Raw genomic sequence first — 15,595 nt, forward strand, 5'->3', positions numbered from 1 at the left:
AAATTCCCAGTGCCCTTTTTACTTGACTTGTGAGTCTGATCAACCCTAATTGCTAGTAAAAGGTGGATAGTGGACTATGCCATTACTCAGACCATTGTCATATTGAATCAGGGCCAGAGGAAGGTTGAGGAACACAGAGAAAGAAGGAGGGGGATGAATGAATGCAATAGGAATTCTCCCGAACAGTCTTATGGGCAACACCTCATGGAACTTTAAAATGTGTGACCTTTCTCCACACAAAGCTCAACTCTAATTACCAAGAATTATGAGTATATTAATCCCACCCTGAATCAAAAGGCAACAGCTTTACTAAGTGTTCACCTTGTGTAATAAAGATTAAAAAGCTGCAGGGCTATATAAAAGCAGAGTGGCTGGGGCTGCCTGCTGATATCTCCCAGCACACACCTTGGTCTGGAATCTCTAGTAGGCATAATCACCTGATCAGGAACCCAGCCAGAGTCAGTTTTTTATAAAAATGATGGATAAACTGGATGTTGCCCAGGGCCAGTTCTAGACTTTTTGCTGCCTGAGGCAAACTTGTGAGGATGCGCCACCCCCGATTTGGAAGAATTGTACAGCACCCAACAATTATTGCCCCCCTCTCCTCACTCAGGGCTGGTGCACACCAAGAGCGCTTCTAAGTGCTTTCAAAAGCGCTTGGCTAATGTATTTGAATGAGATGGATCACACCAGAGCGATGTGCTTTTTCCCCCAAATGCAAACGCAAGACCTGCAACATTTTTGCTGATTTCTGAGGCGATTCAGCCTCAATGTTAAGTATAGGAAAGTGGATAATCGCTAGATCAGAGCGATTTTCCAAGCGCTTTTTGTTACAGAAGCTGTTCAGTTACAGCTTTACTGTAACAAAATATAAAAACCGCTCCAAAAATCGCTAGGCATGATTAGAAAATAGTTAGGCACATGCCTAGAAGAATCAATGAGCATTTGCGATTACAATAGAGCTTTTTGGTGTGCACTGGCACTCACTGTCAGACTCCTCACACAGCACAACAAGCTCCTTTTCTCCAGTGATTACCACTTCACCTCACTCTCCTCTCACTTCTTATACTATTCTGACTGCATGCTGTTGTAGTGTAAACCCAGAACAAACATGCTGCCCCTGTAATCTTTGCACCTTATGCAAATGTTTCACCTTGCTTCATGAGAGTACCAGGCCTGATGTTGCCCACTAGTGTATCAAAGTTTTTGAGTTTAGATCCACTTGTCACATTTTTGATTGCTTTCTTGTAAGTCTAACTTTGCTTTTGAGTGCTGAAATGCAAAATCTTCATGCGTGACAACAGCATTGCAAAAAGATAATAAAAACACAGCACAACAAGAGTGTTAGAAGTCAATGTTTTTATATCCAAAGATTAAGCCTCATTTAGCATTTTTCTTAAAAATAAATTACAGAAAAACTAAAAATTTGTGAAAATGTTTCCCTTTATCCAAAAGCTGCAGGGCAGACAAAGTTTTACAATAAAAGAAAAAAAAACATGCAGCTGATTAGTTCAATACAACAGAGGCAATATTGACACAAAGATACTTATGGCAGCATGTTCCACTAAGGCAGTGCTGCACAGGATACCAGACAGTGATAAAAAAAAAAAAAAAAAAAAAAATTGGGGAAAATGCCGGTCTGAAACATTTTCTTCACATCATTATATACACTTTTCTTTTAAGATCAGTAGTTTATCCTTTTAAATGATTATTACCCTTATTGCATTCAGATTCTCTAAAGTTTCTCCTCGCCCCGGAGTTAGAAAAAAAAGTTTATATAAAAACAATAATAAAAAAAAAAATATATAAAAATATCTTCTTGTGACATTATTGGCACTAAGTAAAACCCAGCTGACTGGGAACCCCCTGGTAGAATATAAAGACAAGTCCAGCAGCAGCGCGCTGGCTCTGCAGATGGGATCTCCTTGTGAGGAGGGACATGAGGTACTCCTCATAGAAGACACCAGAGAACGGTGAGGGTGGCCACAATGCCGTTTAATATGGCCATGGTGTAACCCACGTGGAATGAATGGCCCGTCATCTTCCTGCAAAGACAAATAAAACAGGTATAATAGCGCTGCTCTATTACAACATAATGAAACTAATAAAATAACACTTTCTCACAACAACGAAGGCCGTGTAGAATAAGTTACTGCAGACTGGAGCTGCAGTTATACACAACAGAACGAGAGGCCTCAAAAATGGACCAATCAATTTAAACCTGGGTGGGACTTGATCGGTCCATTTTCAAGCTGCATATATTTGCATAAAAATTCACAGAATTCTGCATGAACTCGGATTTATTTGCATGACATAGATCAGAGGTCCCCAAACGTTTTGGGTCGAGGGCCGGGTCAACATACTTCAGACTGCTGCGGGGCCGGAGTGTACATAAAATGATGTAGAAGTCTTTGCGGGCCAGACAGTGAAGCATACCCAGGTGACAACCTGCAGTGGACAGCAGTGTCACCTGATGTGGAATTTGATTGGAATTACCGCTTTGTGGCTTCCTTGTGGATGGGTGGTGCCAGCACGGCTATTCTATCTGCAGACCACCAATATTTAAAGATGTAGCTGACCGCATCTATAATTAATACATTGTGTGTGGAGGGCCGGTAAAAAAGCCTCAGTAATGAGTGCTTGATACACAGGTAAAATCCTTTTAAGAGGCATCACCTGAGAAGTGTTGGTGGAAACTTTTTGGCAGGTGCTGGGAGTCTATAGAATACCTCATCTGCTTGTGCCGATTATTGTAATGGTAGTCAAGCCAAATAGGTGACTCAACTACCTCTTGGTTTTTCTTTTGTGTGGAGAAATTAAACTGTTTACGTGGAGCGATAACTGGACACTGTCATGGTTCATGTCCACTCTGCTTGATAACAGAAGCGCACCTGTTTTTTTTAACTCAGTTTTGTAAGCCTAATGCTTTCTTAGTTAGATTGCATCAGTCGGTGTATTATTATATAACCCTTGTGTGGCACATGGGGAAAATTCACTATAGTGTGGTGAAATAACGTATGTGACCATTGCAACCCATATTCCCAGTTTATTTTAGTGCTGTATTGACAAGATAGTTTCCCCACACTTTCTGATCTATAAACTAGTCTTCACAATAAATTCACAAATAAACCAAACAAAAAAAAACAAAAACAAACCCACAACATGGTCTCTTCCCTATTCTGGTAACCATTTGACCACAATAGGTTGTGTTCCACTTATGAACCAGGACAATGTTCACCTTTCAGTGCTCCTCCCATTCATTCGCCAATAACTTTATCACTACTCATCACACCAATTGATCTATATCATGTTTTTTTCACCACTAATTAGACTTTCTTTGGTTGTTACTTTTTGCTAAGAATTACTTTACTCTAAATGCATTTTAAAAACAGGAATAATAAGTATTGTGCTTGTACATTCACTTTGTTAATGATTAACACTGATGCTGGCGATTACTGTAATCAGTAATGATTACAGGCACTTTGATCAGTGAATGGGAGCAAGTATTCCCAAAGCTGGTCAGTGCACAACAAGGTGCATGGCGGAGTACGTATATCTACCACTCCCCCCCCCCCCCCCTCAGGCTAAGATGAAGTCTTAAAGGGCATAGATATATACTGTACTAAAAACACAACTGGTTAAAAACGATACAAAGACTGTAGCTGGACAGTGTACAATTGGCCAGAGTCTATTAAGCTGCATAAATCAGAACAGGAGATGCAAGGGATACAAAACAGGATAATTAAACTAATGGCTCCACAATTATTGCTCAGAGGCTGTCCTGTTAATGATTTTCAATTGCACAATGATACATTTTACAAAGATATTTAAGTGAAAAAGTTCCCATGGCTCACAGTGTGTAGAAATGCTTACTGTAATGACTTGCTGCCATACTGCCCTCAGCGCCTTGTGTCGCGTTTACATCTGACTGACCCCACAGCAGGCTTCTTACACCATCTATCCAGTCTGCAAACGCCTCTGTATCCCTTCTCTCCATCAAGTGGCTGCACAGAAACTCAAACTGGGCCTATGCTATGACTTCATGTGCTTTGTATATGGTGTCACAGACGGTTGCGGGGCCGCAGACGCGTCCTGGAACCGCCTGTGAAGGAAAAGCGATCGCGCTCGATTCTCTGCATCGATTGCGATTCAGATCAATAGAATCTGGATTGGTTGTGTAGGGGCTACCTGTAGCAACCTGGAGTTTCCCTTTCTCCCAGCGGTCACGGAACAGCCGGGAGGAACGTTGGCGAATCTGGAAGATTCGCCGTCGGTTTCTCCGATTTCTTGGTCAGATCTGCTGGTCATTGCAGCGAACAGAACTGACATTCCTGGGGTTTTTTTCTCTCTTTCCTTTCGTCCACCAAAAGGGCACTGGCCTGCTGCAGAGTGTCCCTGGCTTCAAGCTGTGCTGATGGCCCATCCATCAGGTATAGTTTATAAGCACCATGGCAGAAGCAATCTAGTTGGGGAAAAGTCAGACACACTGGCTCCCTCCCAGCAGGGGAGTTGACACGTAGCTGGCTGCCCCCAAACTTCAAAGAGCCTTTGCCTGGGAAGGACCTGCTGTAAATCCCAGAGGTATCTCATATTCCATAAACTGCTATCTGTGTCATGTTTTCTGTGTTGCCAGGCTGGCAGACCCTCCAAACAAACAGAGCATGCTTGGCCCTATCTGGCGCTGGTTCTGAAGAAGTTTCAGAACATTGAGGTAAAGGACTGCCAGTTAGGCAGTTGGAAAGTGCCCTGATGATACCACAGGGGTCCCACCCCTCATGTTTGGTATAAGGCTGCTGGGTAAATCGAGACAGACCTGAAAAGGTTAGTAAATCCGCCCTGAACTGTACGGTTCTGTGAGATAGAGCCCATATATGGTTAGATATGATTTCTGGTCCCCAGGACAAGGGGCGGACTCATCTCATATTCTAAGGGGGTGTGTGGCCCCCGCCCTCACTCCCTCCTACTGGATCAGGGGCATAAGAATGGCAGAGGAGACAAACTCAGTGTCCTCCACCCTGAAACTCCATCTTGATCACATCTGTGCCAGCTTGAGGATATGCTGGCATCCACCTGGTCTGAACTCCAAACTTTAATTGAAACCAAGAACTTTACAAGTTTTCCCACAAAAGGACACCTCTCCATGAACTCTAAGTATCCATTTTTTCTCCCCTTTATTTTCATACTGTTATCTCATGTCTCAATAATTGTTGATTTTAATAATTTTCTGTATATATTAATTATTTATATTGCCGTGAATAAAGACTATCAAAGTCATTCACTGTTCTGCTACCCTATTATTCAGCCATACACAGAAACTGATCCCAGGTTTCTGGAGAGACGCTACTACTATTGTTGATATCTAGACAGAATACAGCGTGTTTTAACAGTTTTATTTGCAGGATCAGTCAGTCAGTCAGTCGGTAGGGTCCACTGGCCCATACCAGTGGTGGTGGCAGATATACTCAAAAATAGTGTGTAATGCTGCGTACACACTGGCGACTATGGTCGTTTGAAACAGCTCATTAACGATCGTTCCGCCGACAATCGGGGGAAAAAAAAAAAAAAAACTTTACCCAACGATCATTAACACGAACGACAAAAGAATGACATCGGGAAGATGGAAATATGCAACTTGACCGATCGTATCTACCGACAATCGTTACAAAACTATAGCGTGTACAGACATCGGCCGAGAACGATCGTTACAAGGGCCAATGTGCCTGCGTTGAATTCTGCCCAGCTTTAGTACTTCCTTTTTAGCGCGGCCGTAAAGATTGTTACATTGCTTATTTCAATTAAACTTTGCTTTCAAGTTAACAATCATATATTTGTATCTATTGTAACTCCATGTCAGTGTTTTTTTTTTTATTTTATATAAATATGTACGCAACATTTCCTTCTGATCGTTCTTTTCTGCGAGAACGATCGTTAAAATGTGTATGATGATCGCTGCATACCATCGTTGCATTCCAATCTTTCCAATATTGTTCGTCTGGTAACTATCGTTCCTTGCAAACGATAGTTATCGCAAGTGTGTACGTAGCATAAGTTTTATTTCCGTAACCCCACAGGCTCCCTTCTGGTCGGTCTGCTGCCCAAATTTCTGTCGGTTTCTGCGCAAAGATCGCGACCAAAGCTTGCATGGTCTGTGTGCTGAAACCGATTGGAAGGCAATTTTGCGGTCTGACCACTAGGGCTCCTGTGACATATGGAGACTGACTAACGGATGGCAGGAGCCAGGTAACCATTGTACTAAACAAACGACTTATGCCCTATACTTCTAGCATCCAAAGGTAAAACAGGATCACAATTTAACATCTAAAGGCACTAAACTTGTCAAATGTAAAATCACCCCCCCCCCCCCCCCCCCCATATGTTATACCCATAACATTTAAAATTGCAGTGTTCATTACCTAGATCCGTGGTGTCAAACTCAAGTAGGCGGGTGGGGCATGACGGGGAATGAAGGGCCAGCACTACTCTGCTTACAGCATTGGAGGAGGAGAGGAGCTGGGTGGAGCTCCCCAGGCTGTTTTAGCAGGGTGAACACTGGTCATCTGTGTGCTTGTTCAGGGGCTATGGCTTAAAGTATTAGAGGCAGAGGATCAGCAGGACGGTCAGGCAATGTGCATTAATTAAAAACACACACAAAAAAAATAAAAAAACATACAAGTCAGCCTCCATATCCCTCTCAACTCGGGTTTCCTTTAACGCTGTACCCCCACAAAGGACATACCGTATATACTTGAGTACCGTATATTCCGGTGTATAAGGCGACTGGGCGTATAAGACGACCCCCAATTTTGCCAGTTAAAATACAGAGTTTGAAGCATACTCGCCGTATAAGACTACCCCTCTTTCACACCTTGTAAACACCCTCTGCACTTAATATGATACATTCCTGTAAACACCCTCGGCACTTCAAAATGACACATGATGGCAAAGCTGTCATCCCTACACATTAGCCATTACACATACCAGTGCTGAAGCCGTTGGGAAAAGAAAAATCAGTTTACAGTCAAAGTTTCCTGCACAAGCATTAGCATTATGCTAGCAGCCGCTCGCATGAGAAGCAGAGCAGCTTACGGATTTTGTGTCATGACTGGTGCGCTCCAACGCAATTACCGCTGACTGGTGCGCTGCTGCGCAATTACGCTAAGTGAGTGCCTCCTCCGGCAATCTACATTGTGAATGCATAAGTCACCAGCGTGCACGTCATCGGTCATGTGATCCCCGAACCAGGAAGCTGCTGTGTTACCCGTGCGAGCGGCTGCTCGCTTGATGTTAATGGTGCAGGAAGCTTTGGCTTAAGGATTTTTCATTCGCAACCTCCCCGGCTGCTGCAGCAATAGGTAGGCAATCAGTATGTCAATTCCGTATTCCAGCATCCATCAGTTTGGAGTGACACCCGTCGTCTTTCAGAAGATTTTAAAGAGGCACTTAAGTGAAAAAAATTGAGTTTGAGGCTGCATTTCCACTTGTGCGGTGCGAATCGCCGAGGTAAAAATTCGCATGCGGATGCGAATTTCGCATGCGGGTGCATGCGAATTTTCATGCGAAGTCGCATGCGAATTCACATGGATGACGATGCATGCGAATTTAACCTTGGCAGTGCTGGAGTGCTTTTTCCATTGTTTCTATGCGAATTCGCATGAAAAATCGCATGAAAATTCGCATACCTAAACCGCATGCGAATTTCCTATTAAATGCATTGCATGCGATTCGCATAGCGGTATGCGGTATGCGAATTCTGATGGCTCTGCCATCCGAATTTTTTCTGCACAGAAAAACGCACAGGAATCCTGACAAGTGGAAACAGTCCCATTCACTTGTATTGCTATGCGAATTTGCATGCGAAAAACGCATGCGAATTCGCGATAGTGGAAATGAGCCCTTACTCACCTGGGGCTTACCTCAGCCCCTTGCAGCTGATCGGTGCCCACGATGAGTCGCTCTGATGCTCCGGGTCCCGCCGGCGGCCACTTCCGGTTTCGCCGTCAGGACCCGTCAGGCTGGGGAACGTGGCTGATTCTACGTGTTCCCAACCAAAATAGCACCCCGGCGGGACCCGGAGCATCAGAGCGACTCGTGGGCACCGATCAGCTGCAGGGGGCTGAGGTAAGCCCCAGGTGAGTAAAACTCAATTTATTTTTTTCACTTAAGGTTCACTTTAAAGAGACTAACAAAAATTTTAGCAGTATTTCTCCTATCCTACAAGTTCCTAAGGCTGTTCCATTGTGCTCTAGCTTACTGCAGCACTTTCTACTTGTACCATCTCTGTAATAAATCAACTTATCTTTCCCCTGTCGGATTTGTCACCTGTGGTGTGTCTGGAAGGCTGCCAACTCTTCAGTAATGTGAACAAGTTAACCCCTTCCACGTCCCTCCAGTGCACCGGTGATGATTATTCCTCACAGACAATGTCCCTGCTCTTACTGTCAGCTTGTCTGCTATCTGTGAGGTTGATAAACACAGAATGATAAACTGAACAAAGAATAGCTGGCTGAGGAGGAAGCTGCCTGTCAGGCTGACACCAGTGCAGAGCCAAGACACAGCTTGTCATGCTTCATTGACACAGAGCGCTTTCAAAACTTGCACATAACCTCTGGAGACTGAATTCAATGTGCAACTCACAGAATTCTCTGTGTACTCACTGTGTATTAACGGAGTTCACTGCTCTGCTGATGTACTTCCTGTTTTGGTGGCCATCTTTTCTGTTTACACAACAGTTTATAAAACAGTTTTTTACCCTCTTTATTGCAGCGGAGAGCAGCAAAAATATTACAGAGGGGGCTAGGAGATGACCCCAAACAGGCAGGGGTGTTTGTTTATACTTCATTTTGTGAATACAGATTCTCTTTAAGGGGTTAAAAAGTCATCTAATACGCCGGAATATAAGGCAAGTCTAGAAATTTAGGTCTGATTCACTTCATAAACGTATAGGGTTCAAATTATACACGTCACACGGAGCACACCGAGTTAAGTGTGTACTAATAGTGACATTCCAATTTTCAGCAATTTACCCTGTGGCAAGGGATACTTTGAGAAAAGAAAATGCCAAGAAAACAGAGGTCTGAAAGTCCTGGCCACAACAATTAAGAAAAGGTACAGGGGGGATACTGGGCTGCAGGAAGGGGAATGAATAATTACTGCACTTGGGGGCCTGGAGGAGTTATTGGCCGTACTTAAAGAGAAACTCCAACCAAGAATTGAACTTTTTCCCAATCAGTAGCTGATACCCCATTTTACATGAGAAAGACAATGATTTTCACAAACAGACCATCAGGGGGCGCTGTGTGACTGATTTTGTGCTGAAACCCCTCCCACAAGAGGCTCTGAATACCGCGGTACTGCTGGCAAACTGCCACAATGTAACAATGTTCAGAGACAGGAAATAGCTGTTATTAGCTGTCTAACAGACAGAGCAGCTAGAAACAGCTAAATAACCTGCCCACAGTAACAATTTCACCATGTAATACATGTCAGAATGTGAATCTGGGAGAGGAAAGATTTTACAATGAGCAAACACTGACTAAATCATTTATACATAATTATGGTAAAAAATGAAGCACTTTTTTTACTACATTATTTTCACTGGAGTTCCTCTTTAAGGAACAGGAGGTGTCAACGGCAGTTATACTTTCTGCAGTGCAGTCATCAACCTCTCCTGAGTCCCAAGTGCAGCCATTAACTTTGCTGGGTAGACTTATACTTGAGTCAATAAAAAAAATTCCAGCTTAAAAGACACCAGAGATGAAAATAACCCACTGAAACAATTGCATCTATCCTTCTCCTAAAAATGACTAAGATATCCCATGGTTGTATTTTATATTTAAATCTACTTTAAGGGCTCGTCTCCACTAGTGCGGCGTGCGTCTCGCAGACGCATGCCGCACTGAGCAGGTGGGCGGGATCGCAGGCGAATCCCATGAGCCGTGCCATGCACGGCTATGTGATTCGCAGCCTCCGCGGCGAATTCTGCGGGGGTTTCTGGGTGAATCGCTCCCGCAAGCGATTCCGCCGCGGCGCCGTCATCCCCTATGGCAGAGTTTCCCCGTGCGAATCATGTGCGGGGAAACTCTGCAGAATCGCCGGCAAAACCGCCCTAGTGGAAACGGGCCCTTAAAGTTTTTACTGTTTTATTGCTTTTGCTCAATGACATGCATTGAAGTATGCCAGAGCTAAAATCTATGAACTATTGACCCTTTTTATCTCTTTCCTGCTCTCAGGGGCCATTTTCTGCTAGGAAAGTGTTTCATAGTTGTAATTTCTTATCAGTGAGGTCACACTGTAGTCTGACCCAGTCCTGACTCAGACAGGAACTGACACATACTGGCTTAACTCTTTCATGCAGAGAAAAAAAAAAAAAAGAGCACAGCATAGTTATTTGTGTGCTTGGCACTGTACAGACACATGTCTATCTCCTGTGAACTCGGGTATCCTTTAAGAGGGTTGAATATTGGAGTAGACAGAGTATATACGCCATTTACAAAGCTCTCATAAGGGGAGATTCTTTTATATATTTTTACAGGCGAGTTGCTCCGGTCGCACTGAAGCCCATCTACACTTTTACTGATGTTTTGTGTTCCCCGTCACTCCTAACCTCTCCAAATGACTGTTAGCCGTTGCACAGGAGCAGATGACTGACTGACCTGTCTGCAGCCTCCCATGTGAAACATTATCCGGGTGCTGACATCAGTCCTCCAAGTTCCGTTTGCATCAAATAAATTCCACAGGCGTTTGCCAGTGGGATGTGGGTGGAATCAGAGCAGGTAAAAGCTACATCCCATTTATAGAGGGCACACTTTGCCTGCACTCAGCAACTGCTTCTCAAAGCTATACATACAAGTGTGGTAAGAACAAGCATTACATAGCTTATCCTTTGAGATATGGAAGCTTATTCTAATAAGAATGAGGTTGAGCGATTTCCGATATGATTCCGTTTAACTCCGTCACTGCTAGTTTGTGTTGTGTACAAGAGACTAATCAACGGAGCCTCTGAGCAGAAGGTCAAAGCATTAGTCCCCGTAACTAAAGCAAGGGTAATCTAAGGTCAGACAGCCTCTGCTCTAGCTGTATTGATTAGTGAAGCCAAGCTATTATCCCTGTACATTTTGTGTTATGGTTTGTGCAAGGGCTAAGCATATATAACAAAAAAAAAATCATTACATAATTATAAGCTGTAAATTAAAGCTATACTTAACACCATTCCTGTAAATTGCGAAGTTTTATCTAGCTGCATTAAAGTGGACCTGAACTCTTGCGCAGGACAGAAGGAAAACAGAGAAATGCATGTATGTATTTAGATAGTTTCAGTGTTCTCCCCAGAATTTTTTTCCAGCCGGGTGGCATAAAATAGTAGCCGGGTGGCATGAAAAAGTAGCCGGGTGGGGCGAGTTGACAATGCAGGGCAACTGTGCTTACAGCATAGGAGGTGGTGAGGAGGTGAGCCGATGACAGCCGGGTGGTCACCAAATCTAGCCGGGTGGAGCACCCGGCTAAAAGAGCCTGGGGAGAACACTGAGCTTGTCTAATTCTCCCTCATCTGTGTCTAATCACAATTGTAATTTGATCTCTCAGCTGTGTGCCTCCGCAGAGCAGCCAATTTGTAATCACAGGATGTTAACCCTGTAACTGCTTCTATGAAAGCAGGAAGTAGACACTGCAAATTTATAGCAGGATTTGAATTAGCTGTAGCAAATACATATTTTCTTTAAAGGTTATGCTGTGCAAAACAGCGCCTGTACCATTTTTGAGGTGATTCCGCCTTAATGGAAGGTATAGAGGGGAAAAAAAAACAAAAACAAAACACAAAAACATTAACAAAATCGCTTTGTGCAGCGATTGCGTTCGGGTTTTTAAAAATACATTGCATTTATTCTTTTCCGGGTCAAACAGTTCACTTCATGACTTGCATCAGGAAGTGAATAAAAAAAAAAAATATATAAATAAAAAAAGCCTAACGTGAAAGCTAACACAATGTGTACGAGGCCTAAAGTACTGCTGTTTGCAAGTGTCAGGGGGAAAGCCCCCCCAATATCTGGAGGAAACCCTACCACTCTGCCCATTCAAGACTCCCTTTTGGTCCTTTAGGGCCCTTTTCCACCAGCGCGTTTGCGCTGGCTGAATCGCAAACCGCTAGCGATTTTACAATCGCTACGGTTTGCTTTTTAACATAGGAATAGCGGTAGGTCATTTCCACTACCGCGATTCGTTTTTTACCCGAACGCGAGGCGGAGCGATATTTGCCGCGATTTTGCTATGCAGTGCATAGCAAAATCGCGGCCGCAAAACGTCGGGGAATCGGCAGTTTTGCGATTCAGCAATCGCTAGCGTTCAGCATGAACGCTAGCGACTGCAGGTGGAAAAGGGCCCTTAATGTAATTTATACTGAATTTTACATAGATCTCTGCTCCAGTCTATAAACAGCACCCCCCCCCCCCACATGGACTCTTCCCCTCCTTCCCACACCATCTGGGAAGTTGCTCTATTATGTGCCACACCATTGTCCCTCCCCATAGCAACAGTACATGTCACTCTTGTACACCATAGCAATGTGTCGGTACAGTGCTCTTTCTCATGGGAAAAGGGGTTATCAGCTACTGATTGGGATAAAGTTCAAGCTTTGGTTACAGTTACTCTTTAAAATACAGCGAGCACGTAGCAGACTGCTATAAACCAATATTGGTGGCACGGCTGCAGCAAACGGGGACAAAGCTGGCTAAAGTTCTAACTCTTCCAGCTCCATTCAGAACTAATGAAGAAAGTTTGAGCCGCAGTTCCGTTAATTTGTAAAAACAACCTTTTCCCTGTGAACAGCCTCCTCCTGGCAAAGCATCCTGTTGGCTTAGTAATGACTTTTCTCTGGAAATCCGTACACAGGAGCCAATATAGAGATTTCTGGCTCTCTCTAGCGTTCTCATTTGCCTGAATGAAGAACACAAAATTAAGAATTGAGTAGCTGCAATTAGCTGTGTTCCTATGCCGTGCCAGCCAGAAGCAGCTATGAAGGGTGCTTAAAAATGTAAGCCCAACAGGGGATTATCTCAGCCCTAAAACACAAAACATCCCAGGCCATCGAACGCTTCATATTAATTAGCTTTAAAAGGCTTGTTTCAAACAGTGCCTATGTGGTGTTTATTCACAGTAACGATGGGAGTTTGTTTACGAAAATCCGAAAATAAAAAAAGGCTGTTGGCTATAAGAAAACTGACTGGCTCCTACCCAATGCATATGCAGATATATATCTTGCATAATCAGGGAAAATAAACAAAAACATACAGTTAAAGTGTACCCCAGGCAGATTCAGGGAGGCATATGGGACACAGAGGCAGGTTCCCTGGTCTATTTTTTTTTTGTAGTATTTATATAGTGCTGACATCTTCTGTAGCGCTGTGCAGAGTATATGGTCTTGTCACTAACGGTCCCTTAGAGTGGTTCACAATCTAATCCCTACCATAGGCATAGGTCTATGTCTGTATCGTGCAGTATATGTATCGTAGTCTAGGGCCAATTTAGGGGGAAGCCAATTACCTTATTTGTAGGTTTTTGCGGTGTGGGAGGAAAACAGAGTGTCCAGAAGAAACCCTCACAGACATGCGGAGAACATACAAACTACATGCAGATAGTGCCCTGGCTGGAATTCGAACCAGGGACCCAGCGCTACAAGGCGAGAGTGCTCACCACTACACCACCATGACATGCCTGGGTCCCCTCCGCGCCGGTTACAGGCCCCCCACATGAATAAGAGAGCATTAAATACTGAAGCTGAAGTGGTACTGATCCAGTTGTCTTCTATGTAAAGGTAGTTTGTATGTTTAGCAGAGCCTTAGGGCCCATTCACATTAGGGCGATTCGCGCTAGTGCTAGTCTAACCTATGGCAGTGTTCTCACGGTTGGCACTGATCACGGGTGGTTGTTCGCGATTAGCGGCAATCACCAAACGTGTTACCTGCAGCATTTCTGCCAAGATTCTGGAGCCATCGCGGTACAGTGCTTAGTAAAGGGCTGATCGCAATCATTCTGAATAGTGCAAGTGTCTAGTGATTTTTATCTCATTAATTGCGGTAAAATGACTCGTGGAAAATGCTAGCCCTAAGCGCTATCGTTTTGAGATGTGAACGGGGCTTTATTCACAAAAAAATGGGGAGAGAGGTTTGTGGAGAACTGGAGAAGGCTCTGGACACTCCCAAAATGATTCAGTTTAGCTGCACATTGCTGAAATTGTGCCAAGTGTCCCAAAACTATATTTAGATCTGACTTTTTTTTAACTCTAATATGTAACTTTACCTTATATAGGGAAATAGATATTGAAAAAAAATGGTAAACCATATAGACACTTTAACTTGTATGTATCTAATAGAACAAGTCCAAATGAAAAATCTATAGGTGAGAGGAAGGCCACCGCAGATAATTCTTAGGCTCTCTGTTGCAAGTATGAAGCACTGCTGGAAACAGTCAGCTTATCCAAGCACACCATCTGCTGTCCGGTCTCCAAGCTGCAATGCATTTCTGCTGGCTTCATATCTGTACGACTAAATCCTACCGGCTGTGCTGAGAGAGCAGCAATAGCATTGTGCGGCAAAACGCAATCCATGGCTTCCATAGCCACTCACACCTCTATGTATGGTTCTTGCCTAAATAAGAGCTCTGTTTTCCAGAGATAACAGATGGTGAGCAGGGAGGGACAATTTCTCCAAAGTTAGCAGACTGGAAACAGATTAAGGGACACCTCAAGTGAGAAGGATATGGAGGTTGCAAAATTTCCTTAAAAAAAAAACAACAAAAAAAAAAAAACAACAACACACGTACTAGTTTCCAGGAATCCTACTGATCTATCTGGCTGCAGTAGTGACACCAGAAACAAGCATGCAGCCAATCTGGTCAGACTTCAGTCAGAAACATCCGATCTGCTGCATGCTTGTTCAGGGTCTATGGCTAAAAGTATTAGGAGGTAGATGATCAGCAGGAATGCCGGGCTATTTGCATGGTTGGGACCTAATCGCGGGCCAACCTCAATGTCTACTGGCCACCTTCCTCCAATCAAGTTCCCTGTTGTCTAATGGCCCCCTCCAACCTCTGTCCAGTTCCCTGGTGTTTCGAGATTTCCCCTATCTCCCCATATGGCTTCCCTGGTGATCTAGGGCTTCACCTCTAATATAGCTTCCCTGGTTTGGAGTGAGCCAAACAAAATGTAAAGTGGGGAAACCACTTGGGGGCCAAATTGAAAGGCTCCGAGGGCCAGATTTGGCCCACGGGCTGGAGTTTGACATGTATAGTTTAAAGCAGATCCGAGATGAAAAACTATAACAAGTAACTTGTCTATATACCTTATTTAAAGTTTACACAGCATATCTGACTGCAAAAGTTTAAAAGGTGTCTGATTATTTATTCCTGTGATACAATGAGGGCAGCCATGTTCTTTTTGTCATATTGTCACCGGCTAATGGTTGGATATGCTATCAGCTTTCAGTCCCCTCTCCTTCGCCCTCCTCTCCTCTGCCTTTGAAATCAATGGCTAGCAACACCTCCCCCTCCTCCTGCCTAGACTGAGCTCCTGTAAGCCCTTGCTATTGTCTGAAAATGCCTTGGCACT

The 15,595-nt window shown here is 43.8% G+C and overlaps 1 protein-coding gene across 1 annotated transcript in view; it reads right to left on the reverse strand.

Annotated features, from left to right (window-relative positions):
• Window positions 1–1,382: 1,382 nt before the first annotated feature.
• The window catches only part of ARL6IP6 (ADP ribosylation factor like GTPase 6 interacting protein 6), a 31,027-nt gene continuing 16,814 nt past the window's right edge, over window positions 1,383–15,595 (reverse strand). The window contains exon 5 of the mRNA XM_068245774.1: window positions 1,383–2,045. Within this exon, the coding sequence (XP_068101875.1) occupies window positions 1,952–2,045 (94 nt within the window). The 3' untranslated portion in view covers window positions 1,383–1,951. The remainder of the gene's footprint in view (window positions 2,046–15,595) is intronic.

This window comes from Hyperolius riggenbachi, chromosome 7 (assembly GCF_040937935.1).
Source record: "Hyperolius riggenbachi isolate aHypRig1 chromosome 7, aHypRig1.pri, whole genome shotgun sequence".
Classification (NCBI taxonomy): Eukaryota; Metazoa; Chordata; class Amphibia; order Anura; family Hyperoliidae; genus Hyperolius; species Hyperolius riggenbachi.